This window comes from Calliphora vicina, chromosome 5 (assembly GCF_958450345.1).
Source record: "Calliphora vicina chromosome 5, idCalVici1.1, whole genome shotgun sequence".
NCBI lineage: Eukaryota > Metazoa > Arthropoda > Insecta > Diptera > Calliphoridae > Calliphora > Calliphora vicina.
Genome location: NC_088784.1, coordinates 3,341,453 through 3,357,942, shown reverse-complemented (window position 1 = coordinate 3,357,942; position 16,490 = coordinate 3,341,453). Strand labels below are relative to the sequence as shown.

Genomic DNA, 16,490 nt, shown 5'->3' with positions numbered 1-16,490 from the left:
TATGCTGAGGTTGCATAAAAACCTGCAGTAGTTTACATAGATATTTGTAAAGTTTTTGGCTTATTGCCTTTAAAATATGCAAAAATGCATATTTTGTTTATACATATACATATATTTACAATAAAATAAATAAAATACTGTTCTCGATTATTCAAATAAGTTGTGTAAAATTTAATGGCAAAACAGCTGGTATTCTCGATTTGTAAATTTATGCGTATTTCATAGAGGTTTATTAGAGAGATTATATGTAAAGAGAGAGAGAGTAAATTAATTTTCACAAAAATTCAAATTAAGAGTATATTGCATACTTTAAGGTAGTGGTCCTTATTCATAGGCAATACGAATATTATCGAGAGATATTTTGAAGGTGCCAATCACATCTTTTGTTATGGTAAATTCCCTGCATACTTCTTCACTGATGTGATTTTCTCTCACCTTTCGTCAAATGTTAGCATAAATGGATAATAAATTTGGCTAATATTGCTGAATTGTTATAAAACCTTCAAATTTTGTTTAACAGGCTAAATTCGACAACACAGTGCAACAAAAATTGTGAACATGTAAAATCAAAACAAGTAAGAGAGCTATATTCGGCTGTGTCCAATCTTGTATACACTTCTACAAATTATACTTCAAAATAAACATTTTAAATATTTTTAAGTAAACAAAAAAATTTTTTTTTTGCAGTTTTTTAATTTTTGGGAAAAAAGTTGTTCGAATTATTTTTTTAAATTTTTTTTTTTTTAAATTTTTAAATTTTTTTTTTGTTTTTTCAATTGTTTTTAATTTTTAGTGAAAAAAAACTTTTGGTGAAAAAAAAATTCGGGTTAAAAAATAATTTTTCCGATTTTGACCCATTGTAGGTCCAACATACTATGGTCTTATATACGTCGTTGCAAAGGTCTTTGGAATATCTATCATTAGATATCCATATTGCCTATATTAATGACTTAGTAATCCAGATATAAGTAAAAAATAGGTCAAAAATCGAGGTTGTCTTGGGTTTTTCCTCATATCTCAGCCATTTGTGAACCGATTTTGCTGATTTTAAATAGCAAACTTCTCGAAAACATGGCTGACAAATTTATTGAAGATATTTGGGGTCTTCAGAAAATTGATTTCAACAGACAGACTGACATGGCTTAATCGACTCCGCTATCTATAAGTATCCAGAATATATATACTTTATAGGGTCGGAAATGAAAAATGTAGAAATTACAATTGGAATGACAAACTTATATATACCCTTCTCACGAAGGTGAAGGGTATAAAATACTTCTTCTTCAAGATAAAAATCGCAAAAAACTTTAAACTTTAACTAACCAAGATCTCAACGAACAACTTTCTAGAACATATGAACGTCCTAGGAATGATTATTAACCCAGTTTAGGTAGATCAATATAAGTTAAGTTATTAAATTATTATAAACTAAAGTATACTTTTAGGCAGTTTTAAAAAAAATTATTTCTAAATTTATTTCGAATTTTTTTAAGTTTTTTGCGATTTTGATGTTGAAGATGAACTTTTTTTGATTTTATATGTTCACAATTTTTGTTCTCTATCACAAGGGCTCGAAGTTTGCCTCAGAGAGTAAATCAAAATTCCGAATTGTTTGCCAGATATGAGCCTGAGAAAATTATCACTTTTTTACAAAAATGACATCGATGCCCTAAATCTTTGGGGGCCCATAAAAAAGTTCATTACTTTGGACAAAACTAGAAGACACGGGACTTTTTTTTTTGGTCTTTTATCACGTAGTGGTGTTTTGCACACAAAGTAATTGATAGATGTGTAAGAAAATCTGCAGCATTTATCAGGGTTTTTTATATTGAAGCAAAATAATGAATTTATAAAGTTTTTGTTAATCGTATACTTACTTATTGATGTTATAATCATAGATAATATAATCTATGTGTAGATCGGAAACTCCCCTGTTAAAGACCTAACTCAGTTGTCAAAAACCTAATAGGTGAGAATGTATTAATAAAAAAAAACTATCTGAAAAGAAGAACTACGCATGTGTGATTATTTTGAGTAATTTTTTTGTTTGAGTTTTTTTATAGTTTCCGCTCTATGTATATGTCTCTATGACCAAAGCCATTAAAATGAATTAATTTCAAAATTTTCCCACACAATTTAATTAAAAACAAATGTACAAATATTTTACTTTTAAACATTTCAGTCTTTGCCAGTTAAAAAGGTCTTTAACCTTACGTTATAACATTGTCTAAATAAAAGATATTGAGAACTTTTGAAATGTATGGTCTTTTCAGCCAACAACTTTTCATTACAAATTTAGTTGGCATTAGCAATGAAATGAAATGAAATTTATTTCAATATAAAATTTGATACTTTGATTTGTTTTAATGTTTACAAAAATTCTTTCTTCTCCCGCAGCCACTTATATCATCCCAGCTCAGTGTAGCTGGAGCAAGGCAGATAATAGATTTTATTATATTTAATAAAAAGTAACCATCTCTTTCATTTAAGCATCAATCGCAAATGGTTATTTAATTTACTTTTGAATCTGTTTTATTTATCGAATAACAAGTTTCTTTGATTTAGACCAGTCATGCCCAAGCCCTATACTCTTGGTACTCTTTTGTTATTGTAATTGCTCTTAGCTATAGCCTGTGTGTTTTGTATACTCACTAGAGCACTCAGCATTAGCAATACAAAATACACAAACAACTTTGTCTTATTATTTTTTTTGTCGTTCTTCACTGAATACACGCATGTTGAAAGCAACAACACTTTCGTATGCTTGCTGGTAAACATTGACGACTGCGATCATCCATGTAGATTTTGTTTTTGTTTATCGTATGATATTTTAAAAATGTGTGTGTTGAAAGTGAGTTTTTTTTTTTCTTTTTTCTTTGTATGAATTGGTTTTAGCAACAACAAATATTGAATAAAAAGTAACTTTTCTTTAACTGTATTGGTGTTTACTCTTCCATAAGGAACTTGTGGGCACCCCTGATTTAGACAGACTCATCATCTAGAGTAGTAAAGGAGTTGTAGTAGAAGGGGAGCAGTGAGTAAAAAAATATAAAAACTGTTTGCCAACCAATAACTTTTTGTTGGCATAAAATAATGTCTGTATTTAGTTTACACAGAAAAAAAAATTACAACAAATCAATTTGTCATATTAATTAACAAATTCGTCAATACAATTATGCTTCCATATTTTTTTGAATGGTAATTCCTTTGCAAATCAATTTAAGACTTGTAATAAATCTTCTTTAAAGTTAATCGATTCTTGAATGTCGAATTGAATTCAGTGATGGCCTATTTTTTTATAAAATTACATGTCAATATTTTAACGCTGAACGCAATATAAAAATTACCCAACATAAATGTCCAATTCACAACCGGTGTTGTATCGTTGTATCGATGTAAGTTGTATTATTTTTTAATCACTTTTTTAAATAAAAAATCGATTTTTTTTATTTAAAGATATTTTTATACTTTATAATACAAATTTCAACTCCCGTATTCATAAAAAAATTATAATTTAAACAATGTTTTAAAGCAAAATTTCCATACAAAATTTGATTTTAAAACATTTTATGAATATGTCCTTAAATATTTTTAGGTAAAAAAAATTTAAATTTGTTTTATCCAAAATTTACCAAAAAATTTTTTTGTTTGTTTTTTCATTTATTAGTGAAACAGATATTAGGCATCCAGTTTTTTTTTTCAAAATTTCTATATTTTGAAAAAAAAAATTTTTGTTTTTTTTTAAAAAATTATTATTAATTATATTACTGTCATTATAGAGATAATATAGATATCTAATGATAGATGTTTCAAAGTCCATTGCAAAGATGCACAGTGGGCAGAATCGAAATATTTTGTAAATAAATCTTTCATTTCTAAACGGCGTAGCCAAGGAGCAGTCGAGTTTATGTTATTAAAATGGGCCATACAAATGCCCCAGGGGGCTCAAAATAGGGTACCTTCGACATGTAACATTTTTAAACGCGTGCCATTTTTTTGTTTCCCATCCGATTTCAAAGATTTTAACATTTTTGAAAAGCGCTGAAAAAGTATAAAATATTTTTGATAGACTTAATTTTAAAGTGACATATTTTTGAATCTAATTGAATTTGAATTTTTTTTGTAAGAACAAAAATTAACTTATCTAAACCAAAAATAAATAAATGTGTATCAAATTGTTCCTAATATTTGCAATGCTATTCAAATTTTGATATAAATTTTAGTTTTAGAAACTAAATGAATATGTAATATGTAATAAAATCTTTATTTATTAACGAAAGTCAATGATATTTTCAATGTTTTTTAAGTTTGTTATTCTAAATAACAAGGTGTAAAAAAACTTGTCAAAAGGTCAAAGGCAATCCCGCAATTCCTAAAAATTGAAGCAAAAATCCCAAAAAATTGTATTTTTTTACAATTTTGCCTATAGGGTCGACATTTCCTTTGGGGCTGGGAAAATACTTTGGCGATAAATAGGGAACACATCAAGGTTTCCAAAGCTGCTTTTTGTTTTCTGAACCCAGCTTTGGGATTTTAGAACAAAGTTGAATTTTTGATAAAATATAGGTCCAATTCCGAAAGGCGTAGGGGCGACATATTCGAATAATAGGACATGTTTTTTATATCAAAATATTCTCCGTAAAGATATCTTTCAGATAAACATAAAATTGTTATATGTTCTTAAAGAAATTTTTTTTTTTTTTAATTAAAGAAGAGTTAAGTCACCTTTTCGCCCAAAAAACAGCAAAAATTAACTATTTTTTGAATACTTAAATTGAAAATCGTTTATTTTTGTATCCCTAATTGATATTGCTCTGAAATCGTTTGTATGTTATTCGTAATTTAGTTGTCTAAAAATACGACCCATATTTTTAAAAAAGCGGACCAAGGTATGGCAAAATTTTAAAATTGCAATTTTGAAATTATAAGAAATAAATAGCCCACGCAAGCATGTTTTTTCAAGACCAAGACGAGCGCTTTCCAAAAATATAAAAATCTTTGAAATCGGATAGGAAACAAAAAATTGCACGTGTTTAAAAATTTTATATGTCGAAGGTACCCTACTTTGAGCCCCCATAGCGCCGCCCCTGGATTATTTGTATGGCCCATTTTAATATATTAAACTCGAATACTCCTTGGCTACGCCCACTTCAAATTGTATCCCGATCGGACCATTTAGAAATGCCAGATTTATTTCCAAAAAATTTTGATTCTGCCCCACTTTGCGATGTATATAAAGCTATGTTGGACCTACAATGGGTCAAAATCGGAATAAATATTTTTTAACCCGATTTTTTCTTTCATAAAAAAAAATTTATTGTCTAATTGTTTTTCCAAATTTTTTTTTTTAAAAATTAAAAAAAAATATTCGAAAAAACTTCTTAAAAAATAATAAAATAATTAAAAAAATAAATTTATTTTGTTTAAATAAAAATTTTAAATATAAGATTCGGCACAGCCTCTTACTTGTCTTTTTTTTAACATTATGGAAATACCCATATACCCTTGCCACTCATGGTGAAGGGTATAATTAGTTTCTTTTCATACATATAATAACAAAAGACATGGCAAAACAAGAGGGTTATGATTTTGGCTTTTAGTTACATATCTAGGCGAATTAAGTATAAGGTGTAGGGAATTCTACAACAAGTACAATATTTACAAAAACCATATGCAATTTGCTTTTGTTTATATTGACTGGAGCTGTCAAATCTGCCAGTTGTTTTTGTTGAAAAAAATTTTACTAAAGTTCTCTTTTCACACATATGGGTGATACAAATACAAAAAACATGGCAATACATTCTCATAAATTAGGTTTTTTACATACTTAGATTTAACGTTCTCTCTTACCTATCTAAATAGTTGTCATCTATGAATCTAGGTCTTATTCATAATCAAACATTTATGAATTTAAAATTCCATAAATTTTTTTAAATAAACTTTTGATAAAATTAAAAATTTACTTATGAATGCGGAGGTCTAACAATATTCAATTTCCCATAATTTTCAATAAAAACACAATAACAGTTTTTAGCTAAACTCTAGTCAATTTATTAATATTTTAATAGGCATTAATTTCATTAATGACTGCATAGATTTTGGAATTTTTCACTTCCGATTCGATGTTTAAAAAGAAACTCTGTAGAAAACAATAAAACAGTTCTGCCTCTTCCGGATAGTCCAGGTCGAAGAGGAAAAACAATTCACACACCAATTGAGCGGCCGTAACAACCGAATCCATGGGAAAACGTACACCCTCAAAGTAAACGAATATTTGATCTATTTCGGCCAATTCGCCCACTATAAGAATCATGGGTGGAGTACCAGGGCTAAGTTGAGTTTCTAGAGCTGCCTCCAGAGAGTTCATAGAGTTGCGTATACATATGAAGGCATTCTGAGAATATTGTACAGAATAACGTTTTTTGCGTTTAGTTCCCATCTCATCGACGACCACTTTTTGGCTGGGCGGAAATAGTTGATGCATTACCCATAGTAAAATGAGATTTTGGGATTCTAAATTTAAAAAAAAATATATCATTAATATTAAAAAGCTTTTTAAAATGTGTTTGCTATAAATACCTGTTGAACAATTTGGGTACTGCTGCAGATATCTATAACCTGCCACTTTGTTATGCAGCAGCTTCTCCAGTTTGTCTTTATTTTGAAAGAATACTTCTGAGAAAGAATTAGCCTCTGGATATTTGGCTTTGAAATCCATATTTATCTAGGTAATTTAATATGAAAAAGTTTAAATTTGTTTGGAAAATCTTAAATTTATTTTGTAGTTTTACTTACAAATTCCACGGCATTTTGTTGTTTATATTCTGGCCATTTTTCTAATATCTGAGACAAGGACTCTATATCTTCTATTTGTTTTAAACGTATTTTTTGTGTGTTTTTCCAAAAATGCAAGTAGTTTTCGCAAGTCTGGGTCATAGAGCGAAATTCAGAAATTTTATAGTCATCATATTCATCTGGGTCTTCCTCTTCTAAAACAAAGAAACATATTTGAATACAAGAATCAAAATAGCAAGGAGATGAGGGTGAAAGGTACCTTTAATTTCTATTGGCGATGCAGGTGCAGAATAACCAGAAGTCGATGAATTATTCTCTATAGATGGGGGCGATATTTCATCAGGTGCCATGTTAAATTTCTTATAAACTCTTTTCAAATTTACCACTTTATTGTAGATACGGCCACGTCTGTTGGTACGATAATATTCCCCCTTTTCTGTGGGAAATAGCTCAACAATTTGCAGTTCCAGTTGACTGCTTTCCGACATCGATAAGATCCCACCATTAGCATCAATATAGCGGGCTATTACATTTATTAAGGCAGTACGGTGTTCTTCGCGCAGAATTTTATGTTTTGCATAATAATTCATAATAATTTGGCCACCTCTGGTTTCCTCCAAAATAGAGCGCAGATTATAGCGTACTGGCAGAAAAGCCATGCCCGGTTGCTTTGGCATTGACGAAGTCATGGGCGTAACGGCTGAAATAGGAGTTGGCGTATCAACTGAAGGAGTGGAAGTTGATGTTTGCCGGGAATGATCCAAACTTTTACGTAGCGCAGATGATAATTGCATGGAAGGTGCTACAGACATTTGAGGCACTATAACAGCTTCTTTTTTTGCATTATTTGGTTTGTTGGGATTTTTGGTTTTTTTGGTAGCCGAATTATTTGATTTAAAAGGAAATACTCTGTTTTGTTGCCACAGCTGTAATTGATATTCAAACAAAGCTTGATCTCCTATGGGCAGGTTTTCAAATAATTTGTCTATGTGCTTAGGCTTTAATATGGTCAGCATATTTAAAGTTATTCTTTGTTCTAACACGAAAAATAACAATGATTTTAATAAAATGAAAAATTAAATAATAAATAATGTAGTTAATTTACCTATAAAATAATCATAATGATGTATTAAATTCCATTCATCAAGTAGATTCTTTAAATCTAAGTCATCAGCATCCATTAAAGTATCATTCATTGTACAAAAAGACTAAAATAAAACAACAAAAAAATCAATAGTTTAATGAATATGAATAAGCTAAATAACAAATAGTATTATTAACGTATTTCAATTAATAATTTATTAAACAATCACAAACGTTGCTACTGTGAATAAATAAATATAAATAACAACAAAATGTAATCAATTGTGAGTTAAGCTATATGCATAGATGAGAACTGGATGGGTAACTGAGAGCCAAAAACTCTCTATGCAAAAACCTAATTCATGAGAATGCATTGCCATGTATGTGTGAAAAGAGAGCAATATTATTTAATTATTATACCCACCATCAAAAAATATTGGGGGTTTATTGAGTTTATTATTCCGTTTGTAACACAATAATAATCAGACTCACAAAAGTATATATATTCTGGGTCCTTATGAAATTCTAAGACGATGTAGCATGTCCGTCCAAAATATGCCTCAAGTCCCCATCAGAAAACAAGTAAGAAAGTATGGTCGGTCAAACCCGACCTTATAATACCCTACACTAAGTAAATAAGCAAAAACATTTTTCTTTTAAAATTTCAATAATTTATATTCGTGAGTGATTTTCGGAAGTGGAGCTTATATGGGAGCTATGTATGACTAATTATGGACCGATCGCCATTAGATGAAATTAGGTGGTGTGATTTATTTCTATATGGAAGTTATTATACCCTTCACCTTCGTGAGAAGGGTATATACATATAAGTTTGTCATTCCGTTTGTTATTTCTACATTTTTCATTTCCCACCCTATAAAGAATATATATTCTGGAGCCTTATAGATAGCGGACTCGATTAAGCCATGTATGTCTGTCTGTTGAAATCAATTTGTTGAAGACCCCTGATATCTTCGGGATCCAAGTCTTCAATAATTCTGTCAGACATGCTTTCGAGAAGTTTGCAATTTAAAATGAGCAAAATCGGTCCACAAGTGACTGAGATATGAGGAAAAAACCAGAAAAACCTCGATTTTTTACCTATATCAGGATTACTAAGTCATTAATATAAACAATATGGATATCTAATTATAGATATTTCAAAGACTTTTGCAACGACGTATATAAGACCATAGTAAGTTGGACCTACAATGGGTCAAAATCGGAAAAAATATTTTTTAATCCGAATTTTTTTTTACCAAAAAAAAAAATTTGAAAACATTTTTTTAAAATTTAAAAAAAAAAATTTTAAAATTTTAAAAAAACAATTCGAAAATTTTTTCCCAAAAATGAAAAAATTCCAAAAAAATTTTTATTTTGAAGTTTGATTTGGTGAAGGGTATATAGATTCGGCACAGCCGATTATAGCTCTCTTACTTGTTTTTATTTAATTTTATGTTTATACCAACATTTTTAAGTGAATTTTGGCTGAGTAATGTATTTCCGTATGGAGTGTATTTCTGTTGAATTTTATGCTTATACCTGTATTTTTAAGAGATTTATGCTTGTTAAAGTTATTTTTTGAAGCGGATCTTATATGGGAGCTATGACTAATTATGGACCGATCATCATAAAATTAGGCGACATGAATTCAGTATATATAAAACTTATTTGGAGCAAAACTTGTGGAGATACCTATATAAGTTCACTACTTACGACCGAAAAAGTCCAATTTCGGGAAAACATTTGTATGGAGACTAGATGAAATAATGGACCGATTACAGCCAAAAAACTAGGTCCTTGGGCCAAATAAATTATATGTACCAAATTTTATTGCAATATCTTTAAAATTGCGACTTGTACTTTGCGCCATTCATACGAACAGGTAAAATAAAAATAGAAAAAAAATTGGGAGTAATTTCATTCAAATGAAAAAAGTGTTCAACAAACAGATTAAAACAGGCCAACATGTATATATGGGCTTAAAGAGGACATTTTGGCCTTTCTTCTGATAGTAAACTTTGTTTAACCCCTTTTGACCCTAAGGACTTCTATTCCACTGAAATTAAAATTTATTTATAATAAAACATAGAATCTGAGAAAATATTTAATAACACAGCAGTTATAAATGGTAAAGTGACAGGTCGTACCAGTTCTTAAATTCTATTATCCAACCAATATAACAAAAAAAAAACTCATCCAATTATCGATAATATTTTGCGAGTAATGATAATTTACTTCTGATCAAATTTACTAAAATAACATTTTTTATAAAATAACATAAAATATTTGACTTTAACAGCATGCCACGCCCACAATTGCCAATATGTTTATCTAATTTTTTGGCTACCTTAATATTTTCAATATGTTTACTATTGAATGGCAGCATTAAAATTTTTGAAATTGGAGTTAATAAAAAGTTGTACAAAAGTTGTGGGCCTCCGTGCATCGTATATAACGTCATAGTGAATTGGAGCTACAATGGGTTAAAAAACCGGGAAAAATATTTTTCATAACCAAAAAAATTTTATGACAAAAATTTTTTGTTCATACAATTTTTTTCACTTAAAAATTAAACAAAAAATTTTTTTTTTAAAAAATTAACAAAAGACGATTTTTTTTAAAAAAAAATTTCAAAAAAATTTAAAAAAATTTGACCTAAAAATGTTTAAAATTTTTATTTTAAAATAATATTTGGTGAAGGCTATATAAGATTCGGCACTGCCGAATATAGCTTTCTTACTTGTTGTTATTGACATTTCTCTCTCCTTTCCATCTATCTGTTTATTCCCTGTGAGCGTGTCTGTAATTAGAAGAGTATTCTCTCTTGTGTTGTTATTTATGTTTTGTTTTGTTGTTTGCGCCAAACAGCTACAACATCAGGCAAAACCAGAGTGCCGAGACTGCTAATTTCTATCTCGTGAGAGAATTTAATTCGAGCGAATTGAATTGTATAAGTAGTGAAAACTTGAGTAGAGTTGAATCATGACTAAAAATGTCTTGTAATTATACAATGTATATATACATTCATATTCATTACAATGTTGTCGAGACTCATATCCACTTGTAAAGTATGAGGTAATCATCATACTCACACTTAATACATAATATTTATGACGTTGTTGATTTCGACTCTACTTAACTCAATTTGTATAGACGTTGCAAAATAAGTATGATTCGAATACAAACATTAAAATTCTCATTATGAGGTTGTATGTTTCAGTGTTGCCGAATTCTGTATAATTACGCAAAAATGGGACAAAATGCAATTTTTGTATTGGATAATTTTTGTGTAATTTCATCTCAAGATTATTTTAATACTACATATTTTGAAAGGAAGTTGTAGTAAAAAATTGACATAACTAATGGTTACAAATTCTTCTTTTATTTTTAAAAAAAAAAAATTAAACATAGAACTTTATACATAAAATCATGTTTAATTTTTGTGATGTTAATTTATTAAAGTTTAAGGTAATCTTCACCTTTACTTACTATATTATCAATTTCAGATTTCTCTTTGTTCTCATTTTCTTGGTCTGTTTGAGTTATTCGGCTTGAAAGTGTGGAGGGATCAGGAAGCAAATCATTGATGTCAATATTTGTGCCATAACGTGCACCAATTTTTAAAAACAAATTAACCATTTCAAGAAATCCTGTTCCATCAATAGCAGTAAAGGGAAGACAGTCCTCAATTAGCCATGTTGTACAAGCATCAATAGCTTCTTGTTTATCCTCCTCAGTTACCCTCTTAATAGATCCACTTGTTGTGGTTAAATTAAAGCACTTATGACGGTTCAAATTGGATGACTGCTGTCCATTATACCTAAGTATATGTTTACAGTTGCGGCAGCATACAAAACCCTCAAGAATTGTTTCGTCATCCTTTAATATTTCAGCAAAAATTGACCATATTGCGCTTTTGCGATTACGTTTTTGCACTAATTGATAAACTCCGCTATTTATTTTTTCCTCAATCTCTCTATAGCTATCCATTTCACAGCCTGCTCATAAAAATTATAAATATGTTATAATAATACAAAAAAACTTTATTTGTATAAACTTTCTGTATAAACTTACAATTTTATGCTTTTGTATATTTTTATACACTTCTTAATGACTAAACTTTTAAAAATACATGGATTGTTTTTTTTGAAAAAATAATAAATAAATGGTAACACTGTTTGCAAACTGTCTTAATCAGGGAAAGGCAACCTATACTATTACAATACTCTCTATCCGCTCTCAACACGAATCGGTGTTGCCAGTAAACTTTCGTTAAAGTAAGCGATACACAACCTGCCTGTTTAAATGCTCAAGCAAGACTGATTAAAGTTGTTTATATCTCTACAATGCGTGAACACATAAACGAAAGAGAAGAGTGGTCTACAATTAAACCTGCATGAGTGAGAATGAGTTGAATCAATAGTAAGTATCATGAGTATTTTCCTAAAATTATTATAAGTCAGGCTGAGGTTATTTATGAATCAAATAGATTTGAGTTCATATGAGTATGATGTCGACGTTGGATTCATTTTTATGGTTATGTTATTGTGAGTCAGAGTACCCAGCAGTTAAGTTTCTATGTTCATTGGTGAAAAAATTAGAAAAAGTACCATTCGAATAAAGAAAATGTACCAAAAATTCTCTCCCTAGAATTCTCACTCACTTAGGACCATATATGCTTAATTTCATGTTTCTAAGTCCATTGTTATAAAAAATCAAAAAATAACATTAGAAGAATAAAAAAGTACCTATAGTTCAGTTCTCACATTTTGGTACCTAAATATTATCCCCTATTCCTAACACTAACTTCACTCAGATGCATATCAGCTAACTTTAATGTCGATAAGTGAAATAATTTAAAATATTAAAAAAGTACATTTGGAGAAAAGTACCAATTTCCCTTTTCTTCCTTGAACACCCCCTCAAGTTCGAAATTTAAAAATATTCCATTTTGCCAAAATTGTTTATGCTACAGACATGTCTCAAACGTTTAAAATCTATGTTAATGTGCCCAAGAAAAAATATGTTTTAAAAAATGTACCAAACTGTGTACCCGAATTTGGCCCAATATAAACTTTGGCAATCGAGTTCCAAAAAAACCACCTGTTAGTTAATTATACCCTACACCACCATAGTGGGGAGGGTATTATGCGTTTGTGCAGATGTTTGTAACGCCCAAAAATATTAGTCTAACACCCACCTTAAAGTATACCGATCGACTTATAATCACTTTCTGAGTCGATTAAACGATGTTCGTCCGTCCGTCTGGTTGGCTGGCTGGCTGGCTGGCCATGTAAACCTTATGCGCAGAGTACAGGTCGCAATTTTGAAGATATTTCGATAAAATTTGGTACATATTACTTTTTCGGCCCAAGGACCAAGCCTATTGAAACTGGCTGAAATCGGTCCATTATTTCACCTAGCCCCCATACAAAGTTCCCTCGAAATTGGACTTTATCGGTCATAAATATCTAATTTATCTATGTATCTACACAAATTTCTCTCCAAATAAGTTTTATATATACAAAATTCATGTCACCAAATTTTGTTACGATCGGTCCATAATTAGTCATAGCTCCCATATAGACCCGCTTCCGAAAATCACTTTAACGTGCATAAATCGCTTAAAAATGTTGGTAAACACACAAAATTCAACGTAGTTAACTTTAATATACACATAAATCACACGACCTAATTTCATGGTGATCGGTCCATAATTGGTCATAGCCCCCATATAACCCCACTTCCGAAAATCACTCAAAAATATAAATTATTGAAATTTTAAAAGAAAAATTTTGTTTGCTCTTTTACTTAGTTTAGGGTATTATATGATCAGGCTTGACCGACCATACTTTCTTACTTGTTTTTGTATGAATCCAGGAACCGATGTTAAACAATTCTCAAAATTGGCTTAATAATTACAAATAAAATGTATTTTCCCGATTTTATCCCATTTTTGGTACCTTTTTTATCCCCATTGCGTTGGTAAAATTTTATTCAAATAAATTTCTGTATCGTGATGGGAGCTTATAATAAAATATTCGTATGTCTATGTCAAATTATAGAAAAACTTATTTTATGATAAAGTACCAAAAATAAACATAATTTTTATCCCTTAAGGGTTCGAATTTCCAAAAAGTACCAAACTTATATTTTTATTTTTTGATAAGTAAAGAATACGATTTAAATTTTGTTTCTATGTTTATTGGTTTAAATGATACATAGGGTGCCAAAAAAGTACCAATATACAATTTTTACCCGTTTTCTCCCCTAAAAAAACATCTGTCAGCTTATTTTTTAAATGGAGTAACATGCAATCTTAAGTTTGTTTGTATCGTTATTAGTTTTGAAGATATAAGGTTACCTAATTTACCCGTTTTTACCCTTTAATACCCCCTAAACGTTCGAATTTCCAAAAATCCCGTCTTATTGGATTGTTGTGAGGAGGGAGGAACCAACGATTTCATGATTCTAGCTGCAGTCGTTTGGGCTGTGCGATGATGAATCAGTCAGTCAGTAACGTTACTCTTTATACCCCACACCACCATAGTGGGGAGGGTATTATGCGTTTGTGCAGATGTTTGTAACGCCCAAAAATATTAGTCTAACACCAACCTTAAAGTATAAAAATCGACTTAGAATCACTTTCTGAGTCGATTAAGCGATGTCCGTCCGTCCGTCCGTCCGTCCGTCTGGTCGGCTGGCTGGCTGGATGTCCATGTAAACCTTGTGCGCAGAGTACAGGTCGCAATTTTGAAGATATTTCGATCAAATTTGGTACATATTACTTTTTCGGCCCAAGGACCAAGCCTATTGAAACTGGAAATCGGTCCATTATTTCACCTAGCCCCCATACAAATGTCCTTCCGAAATTGGACTTTATCGGTCATAAATGTTTAATTTATATATGTATATCCACAAATTCCGCTCCAAATAAGTTTTATATATACAAAATTCATGTGACCAAATTTTGTTACGATCGGTCCATAATTAGTCATAGCTCCCATATAGACCCGCTTCCGAAAATCACTCTAACGGGCATAAATCGCTTAAAAATATTGGTATACACACAAAATTCAACATAGTTACCTTTAATATAGATATAAATCAGACGACCTAATTTCATGGTAATCGGTACATAATTGGTCATAGCTCCCATATTACCGAAAATCACTCAAAAATATATATTATTGAAATTTTAAAAGAAAAATGTTTTTGCTCTTTTACTTAGTGTAGGGTATTATATGGTCGGCCTTGACCGACTATACTTTCTTACATGTTTTTATACATATATATGGATATCTAATGATAGATATTTCAAAGTCCATTGCAACGATGTATGTATACTAGGCTGTAATAAGTTGGACCAAAATCGGGAAAAATATTTTTTAACAATTTTTTTTTCATAAAATTTTTTTTGTCATAAATTCTTTTTCCAAAAAAAAAGAAAAATTTTAAAATTATAAAAAAATTTAATAAAAATAATTTGGAAAAAACTTTTTTTAAAATAAAATTAAAAAAAAATTTTAATTTTGTTTAAAAAAAATATTTTTAAGTACACATAGAAAACAGATTCGTAATAGCAACCGAATTTGTTGCCAATCGAATGATTCTACCTTAATGACCGAATTTTACAGTTCTGACTACAAAATTTTGGAAGGGATAACGAAAGTGTGGTTGCTTCTAACGAAATTCTTATTTATCAACTGACTTTCTGTTGATAGAACCGTAAAATTCTATGTATGCAACCGAATCATTCGAGTGGCAACAAATTCGGTTGCTAACACGAATCAGTTTTCTCTGTGTATAATTTGGTGAAGGGTATATAAGATTCGGCACAGCCGAATATAGCTATCTTAGTTGTTTTTATGAAGTCAATAGTCACTTTAGTGTCTCTTAGTAACCTATAGTGAAGTCACTTCAAACTTTTTGTATTGCACTTTATTTTACCCACCAGAAGCGTTGACTACTTTCGATCAGCTATCAGACAGTCTCATTATAATCAAAAAGAGTCAATTGACCCCGTACTGTCAGAACTGCTGGGTAGTTTAATTTCAACGATGTCTACTCACTTATACTTTCATAAGTGCCTATGAATAGCAAACAAGTGATTCATTGCCGATCCCTGGCTTGTAAGCATTTGTTTATGATGATTCGTTAAAACCCAATATTTTTATGTTTTATAACTGGTTTTTAAACAATTTTACCTAAATTTATGATATCTTATGAAAAGCAAAGAAATGTGCATTGCGGCAGTTTTTAAATGATGGTTTTCCTTTAATTAGTTCTGGGAATTTTGCCGGCGTTTTATTACATCTTATGATTCATGTGTGTGTAAATGACATTTTGTTTTTGTAAAACTTTTTTAGACTTTTCACAAAAGTCTGGACATATTCATGCACATGATCGTTTTGCATTCGCCAGCAAACAAATTTTATAAAGTAGTTTTTTATTTCGAAGAATTCACATAAAATTTCTTTTCGCGAATTTTATTTCTAAATTCGTAAAACCAAAAAAAAAAATAGAATTGCATTCGAGAGCACGAATTTTACCTACCCTGGACAAAATACATACATATGTTTACGAAAGCAAAACAAAATCAATGAAAA

The 16,490-nt window shown here is 30.0% G+C and overlaps 1 protein-coding gene across 1 annotated transcript; it reads right to left on the bottom strand.

Moving 5' to 3' along the window:
• Positions 1-6,027: 6,027 nt before the first annotated feature.
• Positions 6,028-11,871, bottom strand: LOC135959794 (uncharacterized). Its single transcript, XM_065510866.1, has 6 exons — positions 11,371-11,871; positions 7,901-8,003; positions 7,055-7,831; positions 6,796-6,989; positions 6,580-6,724; positions 6,028-6,513 (listed from the first exon to the last, which is right to left on the bottom strand). Exons 1-6 carry the CDS (start codon positions 11,869-11,871, stop codon positions 6,062-6,064), a joined length of 2,172 nt encoding a protein of 723 aa, XP_065366938.1. The 3' UTR covers positions 6,028-6,061.
• Positions 11,872-16,490: the final 4,619 nt, after the last annotated feature.

Bases quoted from the DNA above. Each gene is read 5' to 3' on its own strand.
- LOC135959794 (XM_065510866.1), bottom strand. From the start codon at position 11,871: ATGGATAGCTATAGAGAGATTGAGGAAAAAATAAATAGCGGAGTTTAT. The intron at 6,990-7,054 runs GTACCTTTCACC...TCTTTGTTTTAG, and splicing joins ATCGCCAATAGAAATTAAAG to AAGAGGAAGACCCAGATGAA. The intron at 6,514-6,579 runs GTATTTATAGCA...TTTTAAATTTAG, and splicing joins GTACCCAAATTGTTCAACAG to AATCCCAAAATCTCATTTTA.